The sequence below is a fragment of the Lethenteron reissneri genome, chromosome 20 (assembly GCF_015708825.2).
Source record: "Lethenteron reissneri isolate LAM-NWPU_2019-01 chromosome 20, ASM1570882v1, whole genome shotgun sequence".
Classification (NCBI taxonomy): domain Eukaryota; kingdom Metazoa; phylum Chordata; class Hyperoartia; order Petromyzontiformes; family Petromyzontidae; genus Lethenteron; species Lethenteron reissneri.
The window spans coordinates 9,176,317-9,193,786 of record NC_083798.1 but is presented as its reverse complement, the minus strand read 5'-3'; the positions used below and the strand labels follow the sequence as shown (position 1 = coordinate 9,193,786).

Here is a 17,470-nt window from a genome sequence, read left to right as displayed (position 1 = left end):
TGTTAATGTTGTTTTATCCACCAATGGCCATCAGCTCAAGAACGGCCGCGACTGAAGCACTCAACACGAGTGACCGTTCCCTGTCTCCCTCGGCAGAGCGGCCGGTGAAGGTGGTGGTACCACTATCAGACACGGTGGCGGAGGAGCGGTCCTCGGTGACCCTCGAGTGCGAGCTGTCGGAGCCGGCGGCCGTGTCGTGGCTGCGGGACGGAGCGGCGGTGCCACCCAGCGAGCGCGTCGTCACGGAGCAGCACGGCTCGCTCGCGCGCCTCGCCATCCGCCACGTCGCGTTGGACGACAGCGGCATGTACACCTGCAAGAGCGGGGATGCCGTCACCACCTGCATCCTCGGGGTCACAGGTTGAATGCCCACCGTCAGCGCTGCCCGCGTTAACGTCGCACCGCTCCGGCACGGACAGCAGGCCTACACAATATAAACAGCACACAGCACCTCCAGCAGACAGCACGAGCAGCCGACAATGTGAACAAAATATAAATGCACACGTAGCACTGGCATGGACAGAAGATCGCACAGACAGCAGGCGGCACAGGCAGCAGATAGCACAGACAGCACAGATAGCAGACGCCAAAATCATCGTGCCTCCTGGCCTGCTGAAGAACACATCAAAGCGAGCACTGTTTTTTGTGTGTTTTAGCGATTTGATCAGTGTGCCTTAAGTAGTCAATCAGCAGCGTGGAGAAAGCTGCAACTCACACGGGCGTCCCTCTTTTCAATCTCTCCGTTGGGCGAGGCAGCGTGGCACACGGAGGTGCGGCGTGGCCTGTCGGACGTGAGCGTGGCGCCGGGAGAGCCGGCGCACTTCTCCTGCCAGTTCAACCGCGCGCTGCCGCCCGCGGAAGTGGCGTGGTTCGTGAACGGCGTCGCGGTTGGGGCGGAGGCCGATGCGTCGCCCCTGTGGGAGCGGAGACAGGAGGGCGCCACCTGCTCCCTGCTGCTCCACTTCGCCCAGCCCCAGCACAGCGGGGAGGTGAAGTGCGAGGCGAGGGACGCTGTCTCCCGCGCCACCCTCACGGTCTCCGGTAAGCGCACGCTCACGCGCCTGCGCTAAGCACACACTTAACCTGGCCGCACGGTCGAAACACGCACGCCAAACATAGTCTCGGCAGGCGTGTGCACTCTACACAAGCTCAACCTGGGCACACTCTAATTCAGGGGGCGGTAACCAAAATATCGAGAGCGATTTCTTTTCAAATTTGGTATAAAACGGAATATTTCAAGAGCCTCAATGCATGTGACTACGAGCCGATCCTTAAGGAGCCGCATGAGGGTTGCCCACCCGTGTTCTCGATGCACAATATAGGCACACACTCTCGACACACACCCGATACAGGAATTCCCCTACGTGTGCTCGCAAGCGCGCACCTCAGAGTCGCGCAGGGTGTCACAAAGCTCATCTTGCTCGCAGTGAAAATTAAAGTTGTAATTTGGAAATGAGGAACTCGCTTATTTCTGGATTAGCACTCTTCCACGAAGCACCGTCAGGAATCCCTCAATGAGCAAAGCAACGGCATTGCTCTGAGGCTCCGTGCGCATCCATTTTCCATCGGCCCCCCTCCCCCCCCTATCCTCTCACAGCGGGGCCCCCCGAGCCGCCCGAGGACGCCGAGGTGATCGTCGTGACGAGGCACTCGGTCACGGTGTCGTGGGTGGCGCCGCAGGCGGACCGTGGCAGCAGGGTGACGGGCTACTGGGTGGAGATGTTCCCGTCGACAGACAGGTGCTGGATCCCGTGCCACGGGCAGCCCCTGCGGAGCACCCGGCTCACCGTGCAGAACCTCCTCCCCGACATCTCCTACTGCTTCCGCGTCTTCGCTGTCAATCAGCATGGCCGCAGCAAGGCCATGCAGCTCCCGCAGAGCGTGCGCCTCGGTGAGCCGCGGCACCTCGCTCACACGGCACCCCGGCGGCGGCGCGCTCGCCCATCGACGCACAGATTCGCAGATCGACTGGCAGGCCGGCCCTGGTTATCACAGCGATGATTTACGAGGACATCAACACGTGCCAAGTGCTTGCCGGTGTAACACTCCGCTACTCCTGATGCGGTCATCTGGCTTGACCACCTGAATGTGAAATTGTAGTAGTTGCGCTGCATCTACGTCAGCCATGGGAAAGATGTGACATAATTCAAAAAGGGTAGGCGATTACGTGCCCAGCGTCATGGTACAAATTTGCGTAATTCGAAAACTTTGCACTGCAAATTGGGATTAAGTACAGCAACATCACCCCCTGCACTGAAACTCCTGCTGACTATGTGAAAAACAGCACCTTCGTGATAGCTTCGCGCGACGAGAATGGTGAAAATATCAAATGTACGAAATGCTTTTTATCTGAGTTGACTTTACATCCATGCGATTTCCACGGTTGGCTGTGTAGCTGCTGCTATTTGGAGATGGAAAATGTTTGTGTTTCACTGTGGACGGCTGTACTTAAAAGAGTAAGCGCAGAGTTGCTCGTGCCATCCCCTGCTCAGTTAAAGGGTACATATTTGATGTTTGCACCTTCGAAAAACCAGTAGTGTTGGAGCTGCGGGCATAACACAATCTTTCCATTGAGCCTCCTGCATCCAGCAGAGACTGGCGCAGCAGTGCCGGAATTCTGCTGAGCGTGGCGCCGCCACCACCGCTGTGTTGTGTGTAGAGTACACGGAACGCTCACCACGGAGCGCCGAGGTGGAGGAGAAGGAGCAGAAGCAGCGGGAAGAGCAGCAGGAGGTAGGTCCTTGGCTACTGTGTGCGATGAGCAAATATCACCCCGGACCACTACACGGAAAGCACCAACCTGGTTCCACTTCTCGCACAAGAGGTGATTTTTGCCTTGGTTGCTTATGGGGCCACTGACTCTTAGTCTATCACTCAACCCCTCTAGCCATCTCGAACCATCGCTTGTGTCATCCGTTGCTTATATGTTCTTGGTCTGTCATGCCTGCCCGCTGTGACGTTATATAAACTCCTACCAGCCACGGTGAAATTGAAAAACCAGACATGGTGAAAATGACATCTGTCCGGCCCCACCTGGCTTGAGCTTTGCAAGACGCCAGAGAGAGTTCAATGAGACCGCCGTGTTCAGATGAAGGCCTGGCCTCGACGGGGGCCGAGTGAGTTGGCGGGTGGTGAGACGGGGTAGGGTGGCGCGAGTTGGTGGGCAGCGAAGTGATGGAGAGCCCCTGCCCGTGCGCGTGCCAGGCGGTGTTTCGCGACTACAGGAGCCAGAAGGAGCAGGAGCCGCAGGCGGAGGCAGGCGACGCTCAGGGGCCCGTTCTGCTGGAGCCCACTCGCACCAGCCTCCGGCGCTTTCTCATCACGCGCCAGTCCACCGAGGAGTCCTACACCGAAGAGGTGCAACAGCATGCGCGCGTGCACACAGCTACGCACGCAAACGCACAAGGTGTGCAGAAGCCGGAGGTGTAATACCCCTGAGGCCATTTTGTTTCCTGTAGGACATTGCCTTCGATGTCACCGATTTCAATGGCTATGCTTTCCAACTGAGGTTGAAAACATTTATATGCATCAGCTCTGTCATCCAGTCATAATGGGGGGGGGGGGACACGATAACTCCCGTAGAGATGATCCGATGTGAACCAACCTGCAATGAAAAGTTATTTTGCTTTTAGGGACCTTGTTGAAAACCGACCACATAGATTTAAAGATTATTGCCCAAAATTTGGAGACACAAACCAGAGCAAATATGCAGACGCATTACTCCCACCGAGAAACCCTGTCAGCTTCCATACCGCTACGTAAATACTGGGCAAAACGTTACATAATCCACGCACGTTAACGAGCCTCCTCAACCCGCTGGTTTTACGGTTGACAAGGGCACGCGGTGCCGCTCGCTCTGACCCATGGACGAGAGTGACGAGGTGCTTCCCGTCCGCAGCCGAGCGAGGCCACCCCCGAGGCTGAAGACGAGACGCAGCAGGAGCAGCAGCTGACGTCGGAGCAGACATACCGCGAGGACGAGCACTACATCTACATCACCTTCCTGGACGCGGGAGAGGCACACCTGGCAGCCGGGAGCTTCCGCAAGCTCTTTGGACTGCAGGTTACCAGCGTGACAAGTCGCATGATCGCCCCCGCCAGTCTATTTTCCTTTAACAATGAGATGTGTGTTTCTGTTTTCGTATACTTGGCCATCATCCAACAGTGGACTGATCATCACTGATGTTGATTTACTTTAGTGATAGCCAGATCTTCCCGCTTCATCGTAATGGTTATCCATGTAGCTGTCGTTTGTTTGGCCTGGATCCTTGGCAGATCCTTTGATGATACAAGCGACGCTTCCCAAGCGACGGAGCTTGAGAACTCCTGCCCCTCTCCCCTTCACTTTGTGTGAATGAACCAGTAGATCACGTACGTATGAAACGTACGCAGTCTGATGTAATCATCTGAGTGTGGGAGATTGATCGCCGCGGTCTGTACGCTCTGCGACGGTGCGAGTGGGTGGAGGGCGTGCTGCTGACTGTGCCGTGGCGGCGCGGTGCACAGGGCTCGCCGGTGGAGGTGAACCTGCTGGAGAAGGGTCCCGGCGGGGCAGCCGAGGTGCGCGTCAGCAAGCAGCCCGTCCTGCCGAGCCCGGCCACCAGGCGCCGCCGCCTGCTCCTCGGGCACGTGCTGGCGCATTCGTGCCCGAGGCTTCCCACGGAGCATGGCGAGCACAGCGCCAGCGGGCAGAACGACAGCGGTAGGCGAGCAAGCGGCCTGTGCAACGGGGCCCCTTTCTGTTGAAGGGCACCCACGCATGCACTGTCGGTGCATCAACAGCAATGCCCGCGAGGTGTGGGACTGAACATCGAATAGCGGAGCTGTACCGTTGCCACATGGCTTGTAAATAACAGTGGGAAACGTACAATTACTAAGCTGATGTATGTTGTGACGCAGTGGTTGGTGTTGATGTATGTTGCGATGCGATGGTTGGTGTTGATGTATGTTGTGTCTTTGTCGGGCAGCACCCTGGTTTCTGCGGAAGCTTCGGAGCCAGGAGCTGCTGCTGCGCCAGCAGGTGACGCTGCACTGTGCCGTGGCCGGACTACCCACCCCCGTTGTGCGCTGGTACAAGGACGGGCGGCACCTGGAGACGAGCAAGCACTACGAGATCAGCGCCCGCGAGGACGGGAGGCACCGGCTCGTGATCCAGGCGTGCGGGCCCCAGGACGCCGGCGTGTACCGCTGCGTGGCCGAGAACCGCGCCGGCATCGCCTCCAGCCGTGCGGAGCTGCACCTGGACGGTGAGCTACGGATTTGCCGATCGCACCCTCTTATTTCTCGGTGGGTCGTCGAGCGCAATGTTACCAAAGGCACTTCGCCGGGGGTTTGGTGCGAGCGAGAAGCGCGTTCTGGAAAACGCCATCGCCGGCCGTTGTGCCCTAGTGACGTCGTCCGTTGTCCCCGCAGCATCCGGGGACGCCGGTGGAGCGGGCCTGCTTGCCGCTGCTGGTGCTACTTTAACGAGGTGAGCGCGGGTCGCAGGACTTTGTACCAGCATCCAGCGCTGCCTCGGTGCGGCAGTCGTCGCAATTAGGACGGCAGGGTAGCACGGTGGCCATACTCGTGCCTCATGGCGAGAAAGACCTGGGTTTGATTCCCGAATGGGTGCCTTTTTGTGTGGAGTTTGTATGTTCTCCTCCTGTTCTTCAGCTTCTCTGGTTTCTTCCCATAGCTAAAACAAATCCACTGCAGCTGAACTTAGCCAAACATCACAATGGTGAAAATTTTACTGCAAATGACTCAATTGGGGTTACATTTAACAAGCTCACTTCCTACTGCTAAAAACTTGGCAGGACCCTCCTGAAAAAATTATCTCGTGACTCTGTGAGACCTTGCTGGGTGAACGGCTCTGTGTGCCTCTCGCTCGCAGGGACCAATCGGAGAAGGTTCTTGAGTCTCAGGTGGAGGAAGAACCTCCCCAGTTTACACAGGAACTGCAAGACACGTATGTGTCCGCTGGCGCTCAGAACGTCAGCCTGTCCGTCAGAGTCACAGGTGGGCGCGCCACGCACACGCACCACGCACACGCACGACAGCAGCCGCGGCGCCGCTCAGCTCGCTGGTGCTTGTTAGCACGTGGGTGCCGGTCTCGCTGCACTGTGGATCGTTTAGAGTCGGTGGTCCCGTGCGTGTCTGGACGTCTACGAATGTGTCCTATGTCTGCATGAGTGGGTTAGGGCTCTGCCTCTGAGTGTGTCTATGTTTATGTGACTGTGTCTCTGTCAATTTCACTGTGTCCTTGTCTTTTTGTCTGTCTCTTCTTGATTGTGCCCTTGTCTGTGTGTCCATATCAGTACGTCCGTGCCAACGTATCCTTATACTTGCGTGTGTGTCCATGTCTTCATGTTGGTGTCCATGTGTCCTGTCCTGCAGGTTCTTTTTGTCCACGTCTGTGCGTCTATTGCGTTGTCTTTGTGGTCGTGCAGTGGTTAGCGCTATGCTGCACTACAAACCCGGCGACCCGCATTCAATTCCCGCTCATGGTTAACACCAGTGACGATTATCTGAACCGGTCCTGGCCTCCGTTAGGTCGATCCAGCCTAAAATGAGTACCTGGTGCGGTGTGTAAACATCCTCCCTAGAGAGACAAAGGTGGCCGGACGTGGTGCTGGACACCCACCCCCTCGTGTGGCATTCCGGCCCTCAAAGGTGCTCGCTAACAGCACTTGGCCCAACAGCCTATTAAAGCTGCGCGGGGGATATTTGTCTGTTTGTTGTGCCCATGTCGGTGTGAGCGACCGTGTCCGTCCGCCCTGGTATTCCCGTCTGCATCATCGCTGCGTGCGCTCTCGCGCTCCCCGCCCCGCACGGCATGCAGGCTCCCCGGCCCCGCGGCTCTACTGGTTCAAGGACGGGCGGCCTCTGCCCAGCTCCCTGCGGCTGCAGGTGTGTCAGGTGGGCACGCGGCACGTGCTCACGATCGACCCCCTACTGCCCGAGGATTTCGCGGAGTACGCCGTGTGCGCCAGCAGCATGGCCGGCTGCGTTTACACCTCGGCCTTCCTCCTCCTGCAGGGTCAGCCAAACGCCACCAGCAGCTTCTCCACTGCCCACAACTCACCAATAACCTCCCACCCCTCACCTCCCACCCCTCACCTCCCCCTCACCTTCCACCCCCTCCCCCCCCCCATCTTCCCCCCCCTCACCTCCCCCCCTCACCTCCCACCGCTCACCTCCCCCCCTCACCTCCCACCCCTCACCTCCCACCGCTCACCTCCCACCGCTCACCTTCCACCCCCTCACCTCCCACCCCCTCATCTCCCCCCCTCACCTCCCCCCCCCCTCACCTCCCCCCCTCACCTCCCACCGCTCACCCCCCCCTCCACTCCCCCCCCTCACCTCCCACCGCTCACCTCACCCCCCTCACCTCCCCCCCTCACCTCCAACCGCTCACCTTCCACTGCCACATTTTGCACCCTGATCTATTGGTTACTGAATGAGGGATTCTCTCAATGTCGAGAGATAGAATTTGAGAAGCACTTCATTGTGTGTGTGCGTGTGTGTGTGTGGTGGATATTGTGTCACCTTCCAGCCCCAGAGACTGCGGAAGCAAAGGCAGAAGTGAGACCCAAGGGTGAAGGTGAGATAAGATGAACAATAATGGCCGTGACACACACACTCACACACACCAACTTCTGCAACAAATCAGACAAGTTGCATGTAGCAGTTTCCACGAAGAGACTCTAATAATACATTTGAGATATCAAATGGCAAGAGACTTGTGGGTCGCCCAAAACGTTAATTCAAGGACGTCTGCACACGCGTGAATCTCAAAAGACTCTGACATCAACGTCAATGAATGCGAAGTTCTGGCAAGAGAAAGGCGCACGGGATCACGGCACAGCTCCCCCCATACGAAAGCGTGCCCTCAGCGCAAGGCACCGTCAGGCAGCCTCGTCAACAAACAGAAGTCATCAAGCCATAACAGGACCGCAGCCAATCACAGATGCGACAAATGCAATAGCAGCTTCTGTCGTCTCAGGATCGGCCTTTTCAGTCGTTGCAGGAGACGTGCAAATACTTTAAATCCTTGCGAAAAAGTGAAACATGAAAACCCATTGTCATTCTGCTGACGAATGGACGCCGTGGAATATGCTTATCCAGGAAAGCCTCGCTGCGTCTCGAGGCTATTTTAAAGGATGCTCCTGCACCAGGATGTTTAGCCAATTATATATTCAGGAGCGTTTATGTCAGCGTCTGCACATTGCTTTCATATTTAGATGTTTTATGAATACAAACTGCATCAAACTGTAGCCAATAAAACGTGGAAATTGTGTAAACTATGACACAGCCATGGTTGGCCATGGTGCTGATGCTGCCGGGTGCAGGCCTGTGTACGGACACGGGCGTGTGTTGCGTACGTGTGTGTGCGTGGCACAGTTGGCATAGTGCGGGGCACAACTGGTGCATCTGCCAGTCATCTCAGTCAACCCATGGCACCTGGGTCTGTCCCGTGACCTCCTGTCAGGGAGCCTTTGCCGTGGGGATGTCACCGCCACTTAGTGGCGAATGGTGGCTGTTGTTGTGTGTGCGTGTGTGTGTATGTGTGGGGAGTGGTAGGGTAGCTGTTAGTGTGCTGCGCTACGAACCTGGCGAACCGGATTCGACTCCCGCTCACGGCCAACACCAGTGACGATTATCTAAACCGGTCTTGGGCCTCAAATGAGTACCTGGTGCGATGTGTGAACATCGCAACTAGGGAGACAAGGGCGGCCGGGCGTGGTGCTGGCCACCCACCCCCTCGTGTGCCGTGCCGGCCTTCATAGGTGCTCGCTAACAGCACTTGCCCCTACAGTCTGTTACAGACCACACGGGGGATCTTTGTCTTTATCTTTCTGTGTGTGTGTGTGTGCGCGCGGACTGCCGTTCCCAGCGCTGGAGAGTCTGTTGCCACCGCGGTTCCTCGAGAGGTTCACCAACAGGCGCGTGCCGTGCGGAGCGAGCGTCACGCTCGGCGTCATCCTCGAGGGTACGGGGACCCGGCCCTCCCTCGCCTCCACCAGGGGTTCACCCCGCGTCCCCCAGCCCCCAGTGACGGCCTCTGTGAGGTTGCAGCCAGCGTATTGTATAAGCGTGTTTATACACGACCATGATGATGATGATTTATATTCCCCATCTCTTATGTGTGGTACACAGTTTTATAAATGCATCGTGAGTGCAAAAATACATGTCAGCCAAACAAATCTTCATCGTTAGACATTTTACACACAGCAGCAACAACACACCTTAAGCCATTCTCATTCTGCTGCTGGATGTAATCATCCGCATGGTCCACCACTGCAGGTGACGCTGCTGCCAAAGGTCGTCTGCGGGAGGCACCCGGCAGGGGAACATGTGGAGCCCCCTGCCATGCCGTGCCACCCTCCCCCCCTTCACAACCCCCTCACCGCCCACCTCGTGACGACGCAATCAAAATGCCGGTCGGCGTGTTCCCCGTGCGCCCAGGCTGCCCGGAGCCGCTGGTGACGTGGCTGAAGGAGGAGTCCCCAGACAAGGTGCACCGGATAAAGGCGACGACGGAAGGGTTTCGTCTGACGAGCAGCGCGCCCGCACACAGCCTGTGCATTCCGCGGGTGGCACCACACCACGCCAGCAGCTACACCTGCATCGCCAGCAATGCCGCGGGGCAGGCCATCTGCACGGCGAACGTGGAGGTGCTGCCCGGTACGCCTCGCGAGGGCGCCATCCAAACCGGCACGGCGTTGTCGTCTTTAAAGGAGGGTGCAGATGTCAATCGGCTGAGCATTGAAGTCACCCACGGCTCGAGGCAGCCGGCCGCCTGGCACGGAAGTCATAGCGCTGAGCTGGCGCGGCCAAGGTCCTGGGTTTGAACCCAGGCGGCCACCTGTGATTAAACTGGGCTCTTGAGTTGATGGTTTCAGCCCAGTCACCAACGAAAGACCATCTCGTTCAATTTGGCATTGCGTATATTTTGCCGAAATTGCTGGTCTGAGAATGAAACTGTCGGTTTGACTGCCATGCGATGGGCATTACTGTCATGGCGGAGTGGCTGCCCTCGACTGTGACGCGCAAGGCGTATGCGCGACGCTGGGGGGGGGGGGGGGGAGGGTCGTTGGGGTGGTTGCGGTGGTCTTGACGCAATGTCACCGTTGCTCCTTCAGATCGAGGGTCCAGTGGGGACAGCGAAGTGCGGTCGGCGACGAAACACGAGCATCTCTCTTACATCCTCAAGAGGTGGGAGGGGTGGTGAGAAGTGGGGGGGGGGGGGCTAAGCACATCCACCTCCTTGGTGCCTCCTTTATGCGACGGCACCAAGATCGCATGTGTGTGGACGTTCCGTCCGCCTCGACCTCACCATAAAATGAACAATTTATTTAGATTTGGTCATACTGACCATGGATGAGAGCATTACGTGCCTCAGAAGATTTCTGTGTGGACAGATTTACAAGACATAAAAAGACGACGGTTTAATTAAATAACCAAGACACGGAGCTGTTCACGTCCACGTAACTAAGCAGGAATTCTCTCAAGGTTGGAGATAATGTGCGGCAGCGGTAACGGCCTCATCATGTTGCGCAGGAGCGCACTCAGCAATCCAGTCGCAAATGCCAGTTTAATGATTCTTCTGTTTGTTGTCAGGTCGACAGGAGGTGACGCTGCAGGACAAGTGCCCAAGAAGAGCAGCGGTGAGTCTCGTGTGTGCGGCTGGAATTTGTGAGCTCGTCTGTCCCCAACAGGGATTTGCCTAAGGCCACCGAGCTGCGATTTATCTGGCATTAGCGAGCCACGCGCTTGTCACGTTAACGAGCCGCTCGCGCCCGTGCGCAGATCGGGCCGTGGAGCGCGTCAGGGAGGAGCTGCAGGTGCCGGAAGAGCGAGACTCGCGAGCCTCCAGCCCCATCTTCCTGTCGGAGGAGCTCATCCAGAAGCTGACATCTCAGATCACCGAGATCGTCTCCACGCAGTTTTCTCAGGGTGAGGCGTCGCTCCGGGCTTCACGGGAACCTGGCTTTCCCGTCGCGGCGACTGGTGCGCTCGCAGCCAGGCGCCGGCTAGATGGGACGCCGTGTTTGACCACCGTGCACGGTCTCCCGCAGCGTCCCTGCGCGTGCGCCTACTGGAAGCCGGAGAGGAGGAGAGGAGAGCTCACAGCCCGTCCCCGAAGACCTCCACCCCTCCGCCGCGCCCCCCCGGGCCCGCCGGGGCCACCTCTGAGTCCGAGGAGGACGATTTCCAGCAGCGGGTGCGTTGACCCACGCGCCACACTCGCTCACTCGCAAAACCACACGTTCTACCGCAGACGCCAGGTTCAGCGTCGGTATGGTGTGCATGCATGTCCCCGTTTGTCAGTCCACTGCTGGATGAGGGCCCACTCATTACATGCAAGAAGTGGCGCTTATTTGACCATACTTAACTCTGCTGGTCAGCGAAGGTTGGTGATGGCAGGGAGCGTAGACGTGGGAGTATAAAAGTATGCCCGCTACCCAGAGGGCATTGCAGCTCCACAAACCTATGACAAACTGTTTACGTATAGTGGCCACCCATCCAAGCACTCTCTAGGCTCGGCCCTGATTTGCTTCCTTGATTTGACAGCATTGCGCTCATCCCGGGTGATTTGGTCATAGGTACCAGTTTGTTGCTGCGTGACAAATATTTCCAGCAGAGTCCGGATGCTACCAAATCCACGCCTTGGTACTGCACAAACAACACAGCAGCTTTCGCAGAGTACTCCAGCCTGCAGCTGCGGCGGGAAGGCGTTGGTCGACAGCGATCCAGCTGGGCTAAGACCCGTTAGCCCCCGGAATTCTTGAGAGCTCGGGACACGCGGTGGAGAGAGCTGGACGGTGGTGGGGCTGCCCGCTGTGTTGTTGTGCAGGGCGTGGAGGTGTACGTGCTGGTGGCCGACTACGCGTGGACCAGCACGGAGCGCGCGTTCCTGTCGCTGGGCAGGGGCGAACACGTGGAGGTGCTGGACTGTGCCCACCCGCTGCTGTGGCTCGTGCGCAGCAGGGCCTCAGAGAGCTCCGCGTGCCAGCAGGGATGGGTCTCCTCCGCCTACCTGGAGAGAAAGCCACAGGTAGTTCAAGCACGGCCCAGACGGCTGCTCCCCCAGACATGCCAGCGGGACTGATTCACTGCACTCACTCGCTCACCGGTGATCAGTCGCCTTCTCATCACTCGTCTATGGCTACTACCACGGTTACTGTTCCCGTGAAGTTCACTTGTTCAAGCCTCCATCCATCGCTCATGCTGTGTTCAACCAGTAATTCAGGTCACAACAATGCACTCAATCGTGAACTCGCTCAACTAAACCACCACACTGCAGGTATCTAGACTTCTCTTTCTGCATCTTCCCCCACACCGCTCCACTTTGGAATTAGTAACTGTCATCGGTTACATATTTAATAGTGCTGTTTGTTTCTGGCTGCTTGAAATTTTGGGCCTTTTGGGCCTGCGCTCATAACTGTGTACAAAAAGAAGAAAAAAACGTGAACACGAATGGTTACTTTATTTTCTGTTGTCCACCGTCGCTCGTTCTCTAGACACCATCCACGGGTCGCAAGGAACAACCCATCGAGTAAGTCCACGGTTTTTTACGTCACACACAACTCGAACATTTTTAATTAAAGCTTTCGTGACTGCAGGGATTCATGTTCTTGGTTCTTTCGGTAAAGTCACATAGAAGGGAAATGATAAAATAATAAAATATAAAACAATAAAATGATCACGACGTTTCGACTGCAACACAAGCAATCATCATCAAGTGTGAAATCCACAGCAAATTTTCTTGCTGTGGACCAGCATGGAGCGAAATTTTTTTGCTGTGGATTTCACACCTGATGATGATTGCTTGTGTTGCAGTCGAAACGTCGTGAGAATTGTTTAGTTTAATATTTTTATTATTTTATTATTTCCCTTCCACGTGACTTTACCGAAAAAACCATGAATATAACTCGAACATTGTTCTAAATTTACCCAGAATTGCACCATCGCACACCATTTTTATGTCGGGGGAAAACAATAATTTCCGGCCTCACCGAAAAAGGCTTTAAAGGGCCTCACCGTGCTCCGGAAGCTGCCTGCGCAATGTCACGATCCCTCGTTTGCGTTTCCCGCGGCAGGGTCACCCTGCAGCAGCTGGTGGCGGCGGAGGAGAAGTTTGTGAAGAAGCTATCCTTCCTGGTGTCGCATCACGCGCAGTTCGTGGAGAGTCAGGTCAACATCCCCGCACTGGTCAGGTCCAAGCGGGAGGCCATCTTCAGAAATGTGCAGGACATCCTCAACTTCCACCGACAGTGAGCACTCACTGCCTCCTGCTGCCACCGCCTCGCCAATTTCCTACGCCTGTCGCCGGTTTTCACTGATAGATGTTGGGCAAATTACTCCCAACTCGTTCTCCTTCTGATTGACTGTGGCCTTAGAAAATATTAAAACGTGTAAATAAGCTTTGGTCTTGAATGGAGCACGTTGTTTTTTTTCAAGAAATTTAATCTTTCATCCACGCTATTGATTTTTTTTCAAACGTCTTTTTTATCTCACTGAAGCCGAGCGCATGCCATCTGCCAGCCACGTGAGCAGAGTGCACGTGCAGAGACGCGAGCCGTATGCCGACGGGCGGTTCACGTGTTGTGCTGTGCTCGCAGGGTTTTCCTGCCCAGGCTCAGGGCGTGCAGGGACGAGAGCGACGTGGTGGACGCCATCCTGGGCAGCCGCGAGCAGTTCCAGGTGTATGTGCAGTTCCTGCGCAGCAAGCCGAAGGCCGACCTGCTCTTGCTGAGCGACGCCGTCAGGGTCACCTTTGAGGTAGCTCCACTTTCCCCCAAGCCGTCGGCCACGCGATGAAGCCACGGACCCGCACCCTCAGCTGTCGTGCATCGGTGTCGATTGTCGTCCGTGGGGATTACCTCAAATCTCTCCGATGTTCTCTTCCTGTCTGTGCAGAAATATACCGAGATCCTACGCCAGTCCACACACTTCCCCGAGTCGGTGCTGTCCATACAGAAATACTTGGACCTGCCCCAGGAGCAGCTGCACGTCTATCAGGTGGCACTGAAGGTGAGAGCAGCCGGGCATACGGCTCTGAGAAAAGGGAAGGCGCCCTGTCCTTGTCTATAAAGTCTCGTCAACCAATGAGCCTCAAAACTGATTTTGAGTAGGATCCTGGTGCTGTTTTCCTTTTCACGAGAAAATAGAAAAGAAGTACCTGGGGAAAACACACAGGTATCAAAGGAATAGCAGTCATCCAATCCTAGTTGTTGTACTGCCATCCTGGCCACCTTATAGGGAATTACAGCACAGAATGAAGTCGACCAACCGTTGTCTTCAAGTGCTGCGGGCATGTGTGGCCACCACTTACCGTCCTGGGACACCGCCCACCAACCTTATCCACATTTGTTATCAAGCCAGATAACACGGTTGTCTGGCTTGACCTCCTGAATGTGAAATTGTAGTTGTTGCTCTACATCTACATCAGCTGTACGAAAGAAGAAAAACCCTCAGTGGTCAACAGCCGCAGTGTGGCACAGATCAGCGGTGTCACGCAGCTGCCCTGAGTTGGTCGCTCACGCTGCCACCACCTGCCCACAGGACTTGATCCGGAGGCGCGCGAGTCGGGGCGGCGACTGCCGAGGCCTGGAGGAGGCCTACGGCGTGGTGGCGTCGCTTCCGAAACGCGCGGAGGACGAGATGAAGCTGTCCATGATCGAGGAGGTGCCCACCAACCTCGCCAACCTTGGCCCACTCCTGCGACAGGTACAACAACAACAGCAAACGTGATTCGCCACTAAGTGCACACAACAACCCTGCAGGCACGTGCACACAGCAAACGCTCTCCCATTAGACAGGTGCTCTCAGTCGAGTGAAGCAAGCAGCTTAGTTGCAGAATTATTATTATTCACAAAGTAATTTATTTTTACTTAAATATTTTGTGATATTTGCAGGAGTAAAAGGAACGCCAAAATATGGAGTCATCCTTAAAAATGCTCATATATCTTCTTGGTTCTTTCGGTAAAGTCACGTAGAAGGGAAATAATAAAATAATAAAATAAAACATAATTAAATAATTCTCACTACGTTTCGACCACAACGCAAGCAGCCGTCCTCAGGTGGAGAACAGGTCCGTCAAATAGACAGAGACTTGACGTACCTGTACTCCACCTGAAGGACGGCTGCTTGCGTTGTGGCCGAAACGTCGTGAGAATTATTTTATAGACAGAGACTTGACGTACCTGTTCTCCACCTGAGGACGGCTGCTTGCGTTGTGGCCGAAACGTCGTGAGAATTATTTTATTATGTATTATTTTTATTATTTTATTACTTCCCTTCTACGTGACTTTACCGAAAGAACCAAGAAGATGAATCCCTGCAGTCACGAAAGCTTTAAATCGAAATGCTCATATAATTTCATCGCAATCATTTATATCGTAGTAGTCCACCACAGTGGACATGGTTTCATGAGGGGGTTCAATACTTGCACCATTCATGCGCTTCTGGCTGTGGTCCAAGACGACAAACGCCTATTAATTTAAAAGCATTAATTGAGCCATTACTGAAGGCAGGATCAGTGTTTGTTTTGTTCGTTTGGATGGATTCTCCCACCCCTCCGCCACCATCGCTCACCCCTCCAACCACCTCCGCCGTTGCGAGCACAGGATGTGTTCGAGGCGTGGGAGGGCAGCGAGGCGATAAGCCGACGAGGCCACCGCCGCCACCTCTTCCTCTTCAACAGCCACCTGCTCGTATGCAAGGCGAGGCGTGGAAGCCACTCGGCCTCCCAGGCCTACACGTGCCTGCACGCGCTGCCGGTGAGCGTCGCCGCGCAGTCCCCTCCATTACCCCCGGGAAGCCCTCGGTCGCGGCATCTCCAGCCCTGGCGCGCTCCCGACGTCTGGCAATTGACGGAGAGATGCCCTTTCTCTCCCTCCGTGGCGTCCAGGTGCGGAACGTAGAAGTGAGCGAGGTGGTGGAGGGGCATGAGCGAATCCTGGAGCTGTTGCACGAGCACGAGAGCGGGCTGGACAAGTTCACGCTGCAGGCAGCCAGCGTGGCCCACAAGGACGCGTGGCTTTGTGAGCTGTACCTCCTGCAGGGGCGGCAGAAGACGCAGCAGCAGCCGCAGGATTCACAAGATCCAGCCTGGGGTGCGCATTACCCACCTCACCTGTATCACACACAACACCATTAGCAATATCTGCCTGGCTATGCATGTATACGCACAGTGTGTGTGTGTGTGTCGATGGGTGATACATGTGCACGAGATGTATGTGACCACGCATCCATTAAGCCATCTAAATTTTTCACTCGCATTTCTAGATTCAAATCATTTGAGACAATTGATTATTTTGTATTCGTACTTGACGTGTGCAATTGCTTTACGGGACCCTTACAGCCCCGATGTTCTACATGGACCGCGATGGTGAAGGAACGATTGATTCTCGCATTGAGACAATCATTAAATCGCAAGGGAAGCGAGTCCTGATTTACCCAGCAATGTGTAACACGCATGCAATCAACTGGATTTACACAGCGTCTAAATCAAACCACATCTCGGATTGCTACACAGAAAGTAGGACGCGCACATCACGGTTCTACGTAGACTAATTGTGTTTTATGGGAAGAGACGATCGTCGGCAGAGGAAAAACCAATGGGCTAGAGCAGGGAGCCAAAAACACGGATGTCTGTGTCGCCGCGGCTTCTGCGTGGCCCTGCGCAGGCCCCCCGCGCTTCACCGAGGAGCTGGAGGAGTGCATCGTGCGGGAGGGCGACTCCATCACACTGCGCTGCCACGTGATCGGCACCCCGCGGCCCGTCATCACCTGGTACAAAGGTAAGCCCGGTAAAGCCCGAGCTATATCCCGAACCCTGCCCGTCTTTACCTCGCTCCCATGCATGGATATTTGTTAGGGTCATATACAGCCTTGCAAATACAGTGCTCTATCAACCCACGTGAGCTGTTTGGAAACATTTCACTCTGCTGGTCAGTTGGGGATCTCGAGGACCGCTTCAGCAGTCGCTCGCTATCAGTCTTAACTGTGGCCAGCAATCCAACTTGGGTCGCCAGGATCATAGCACAGTGCGCGAACCCCTGTCTCACCGCTCCAGCCATGCATGATTATGCCGCTCCTATTCACCCATTACTTCATCCGCTGGGCCCCAGAAGCAATTTTGATTGTAGGCAGCGTTACTTTTTAGAGCATTGGCGATTCTCACTACAGCGCTCCCTGATGGCGCAAAGAGAGCATGGGCAAGGCATGAGCAGGGGATGGGCATGGGATTGGGCATGGGATGGCCAGGGCATGGACAGGGCATTGGCAGTGCAAGCGCAGGGCAAGGGCAGCACATGGGCAGGAATGGGCAGGGGATGGGCAGGGGATGGGCAGGGGATGGGCAGGGCATGGACAGGAGATGGACAGGACATGGGCAGGACAAGGGCAGGTCAAGGGCAGGAGATGGACAGGACATGGGCAGGACAAGGGCAGGGCAAGGGCAGGAGATGGACAGGAC

General features: G+C 55.8%; 1 protein-coding gene across 1 annotated transcript in view; it reads left to right on the top strand.

Annotated features, from left to right (window-relative positions):
• The window catches only part of LOC133344509 (obscurin-like), an 84,368-nt gene that overhangs the window by 49,696 nt on the left and 17,202 nt on the right, over positions 1–17,470 (top strand). The window contains exons 71-97 of the mRNA XM_061554487.1: positions 97–360; positions 757–1,041; positions 1,598–1,891; positions 2,660–2,733; positions 3,205–3,357; positions 3,899–4,063; positions 4,507–4,702; positions 4,968–5,246; positions 5,413–5,470; positions 5,876–6,000; positions 6,824–7,021; positions 7,538–7,585; positions 8,879–8,974; positions 9,451–9,669; positions 10,128–10,200; positions 10,606–10,652; positions 10,795–10,941; positions 11,064–11,209; positions 11,843–12,043; positions 12,510–12,544; positions 13,089–13,262; positions 13,611–13,770; positions 13,909–14,022; positions 14,554–14,718; positions 15,618–15,770; positions 15,902–16,106; positions 16,680–16,793. Coding sequence (XP_061410471.1) covers positions 97–360; positions 757–1,041; positions 1,598–1,891; positions 2,660–2,733; positions 3,205–3,357; positions 3,899–4,063; positions 4,507–4,702; positions 4,968–5,246; positions 5,413–5,470; positions 5,876–6,000; positions 6,824–7,021; positions 7,538–7,585; positions 8,879–8,974; positions 9,451–9,669; positions 10,128–10,200; positions 10,606–10,652; positions 10,795–10,941; positions 11,064–11,209; positions 11,843–12,043; positions 12,510–12,544; positions 13,089–13,262; positions 13,611–13,770; positions 13,909–14,022; positions 14,554–14,718; positions 15,618–15,770; positions 15,902–16,106; positions 16,680–16,793 — 4,188 coding nt within the window. The remainder of the gene's footprint in view (positions 1–96; positions 361–756; positions 1,042–1,597; positions 1,892–2,659; positions 2,734–3,204; positions 3,358–3,898; positions 4,064–4,506; positions 4,703–4,967; positions 5,247–5,412; positions 5,471–5,875; positions 6,001–6,823; positions 7,022–7,537; positions 7,586–8,878; positions 8,975–9,450; positions 9,670–10,127; positions 10,201–10,605; positions 10,653–10,794; positions 10,942–11,063; positions 11,210–11,842; positions 12,044–12,509; positions 12,545–13,088; positions 13,263–13,610; positions 13,771–13,908; positions 14,023–14,553; positions 14,719–15,617; positions 15,771–15,901; positions 16,107–16,679; positions 16,794–17,470) is intronic.